Source organism: Fulmarus glacialis, unplaced genomic scaffold (assembly GCF_000690835.1).
Source record: "Fulmarus glacialis isolate BGI_N327 unplaced genomic scaffold, ASM69083v1 scaffold27403, whole genome shotgun sequence".
NCBI classification, from domain to species: domain Eukaryota; kingdom Metazoa; phylum Chordata; class Aves; order Procellariiformes; family Procellariidae; genus Fulmarus; species Fulmarus glacialis.
The window spans coordinates 109-1953 of NW_009204031.1; the positions used below are offsets into that span (position 1 = coordinate 109).

Genomic DNA, 1845 nt, shown 5'->3' on the forward strand with positions numbered 1-1845 from the left:
GCCCCGCGGGGAGGCACAGTGGGCTCCAGTGCGGGGAGCCCTGTGGCCACTGCCAGTGGGGTCCCCCCTGCCCGCCTGTGCCAGTGCGTGGGTGCAGGGGCCCCCCTGCACCCCACCAGCACCACGGAGCGACCCATGGGGCCCTCTGGCTGGGAGCTGGGAGAGTCAAAGCACTTCTCAAAAGTTAGATAGGAATGAAAGAAAGCGCCGGGGGGAGAGCAGGGCATCCAGCTGTGCCAGGACCCTGCAGGTCTCCAGGCTCAGTGCCGCACTGTCCGTGGGCACTACCCCTCCGTCCAGGGGCTCCGTCGACCCCGCTGGTCCCTCTGCCAGTGTCTGCTGTGTGCGTGTGCGAGCGTGCATGCGTGTGCGCTGGTGGGAGGCAGCTATACCCTGGTGGTGGAGTGTGAGTGCGGGAGCCCCGTGCTGTTGAAGCCAGCAGTGAAAGTGTTGTAGGGGTGCAGGGTCTGCAGCCCCACCAACGAGTTGGGGATCATGGTGATGGTGTTGGGGGTCATGAGCGGGATGTCGTCTGGAGAGCGGCGCAAGGTGAGGGTGTAGTCAGGCAGAGTGGCCAGGCGCAGGGCGTCGTGGGGCGGCACAGCCTCGCACTCATGGTGCCCCTGGCTCACCTGCAAGGAGGGCATCTCCTCATCGGGGCCGTGGGCGATGTCGTTGGCAGCGCCACGCTGGGGGCTGGGCTGTGGGTGTGTGTCCTGCCGGCGCTTGTCCTTGCGGTAGTAGAGGGCAGCAAAGGCCAGCACGTTGAGGAAGAGGAGGGAGGCACCCACGGCAATGGTGACACTCAGCTCAGTGGAGTAGTCGCGGGGGCTCTCGAGCAGGGTTCCCGCCTCCTGCTCCGGGCTCCACTTCTCCTTCCCGTTCTCGCTGTTGTAGGCAGGCGAGATGGCGGGGCGCTTGGTGGTCCAGATCTTGCCGTTGGGCCGGCGGGTGATGTGGGAGTTCTGTGTGGTGTCAGGCGGTGGCACTTTGGTGGTGGTGGAGGTGTAGTGGAACATATCATGCAGGTTGTACAGATGGGGGACCAGGTGCTTCCAGAAAGCCACCTTGGTGGCCCGATAGTGGTCGCGTACCCGTGGCTTCAGCCCGATGTGCAGGTACAGCTGGTCGCGGGGGTTGTACTTGGACCAGGCCACCTCCTCAAACCGGTTGGCCTTGGTATGGATGAACTTGGTGTCCTGGGGGACTGGCTTTTTGGGGGTCGCGGGGGTTGTACTTGGACCAGGCCACCTCCTCAAACCGGTTGGCCTTGGTATGGATGAACTTGGTGTCCTGGGGGACTGGCTTGTTGGGGTCCCTGAAAAACACAGGCAAAATAGAGCTAGCACCAGTAAAAGCCGGAGAGGAGAGGAGGGAGTGCTGGACGCAGAGATGGAGGCTGGGGGGGTACCTTGCCAGTGGTGGCACAGGGTGGGCTGGTGAAAGGTCCTGCATGGCTGGGCAGCACCCCAGCCCTGGGTCAAGTCTCACCCATAATAACCACGGCCAACCAACCTCCCCACCTCTGCGCCCCAGTCCTGGGGGCTGGCCATGCTCTCAGCTTCTTGCTGTGTGGTTGATGTCCTGACCCCAGTGAAGGTGCAGCACACAGACCTCTGAGCACGGGGGGCTTAGTGTCCCACACCAGGCATGACACTCCCCTCCCACAGCATGGTCCCAAGGAGTGCAGCTGCACTGAGTGCAGACCCCCTCCCAGGCACAGCACCCATCCCCACTCACCCTGTCTTGGCAAAGTTGGTCCAGTAGGTCATCACCACAGCACTGAGCATGATGTCGTTCTTGGAGAAGTTGCAGGGAAGGCGGTCTGTGTGGCCAACACTGGGG

The 1845-nt window shown here is 63.3% G+C and overlaps 1 protein-coding gene across 1 annotated transcript in view; it reads right to left on the reverse strand.

Annotated features, from left to right (window-relative positions):
- Positions 1–386: 386 nt before the first annotated feature.
- NLGN3 (neuroligin 3) overlaps positions 387–1845 on the reverse strand; it is a gene marked incomplete at its 5' end in the record, with an annotated part of 8097 nt that continues 6638 nt past the window's right edge. Inside the window, 3 exons of the mRNA XM_009574844.1 lie at positions 387–1157; positions 1252–1318; positions 1741–1845. The exon at positions 1741–1845 is cut by the window's right edge and continues 721 nt beyond it. Coding sequence (XP_009573139.1) covers positions 387–1157; positions 1252–1318; positions 1741–1845 — 943 coding nt within the window. The remainder of the gene's footprint in view (positions 1158–1251; positions 1319–1740) is intronic.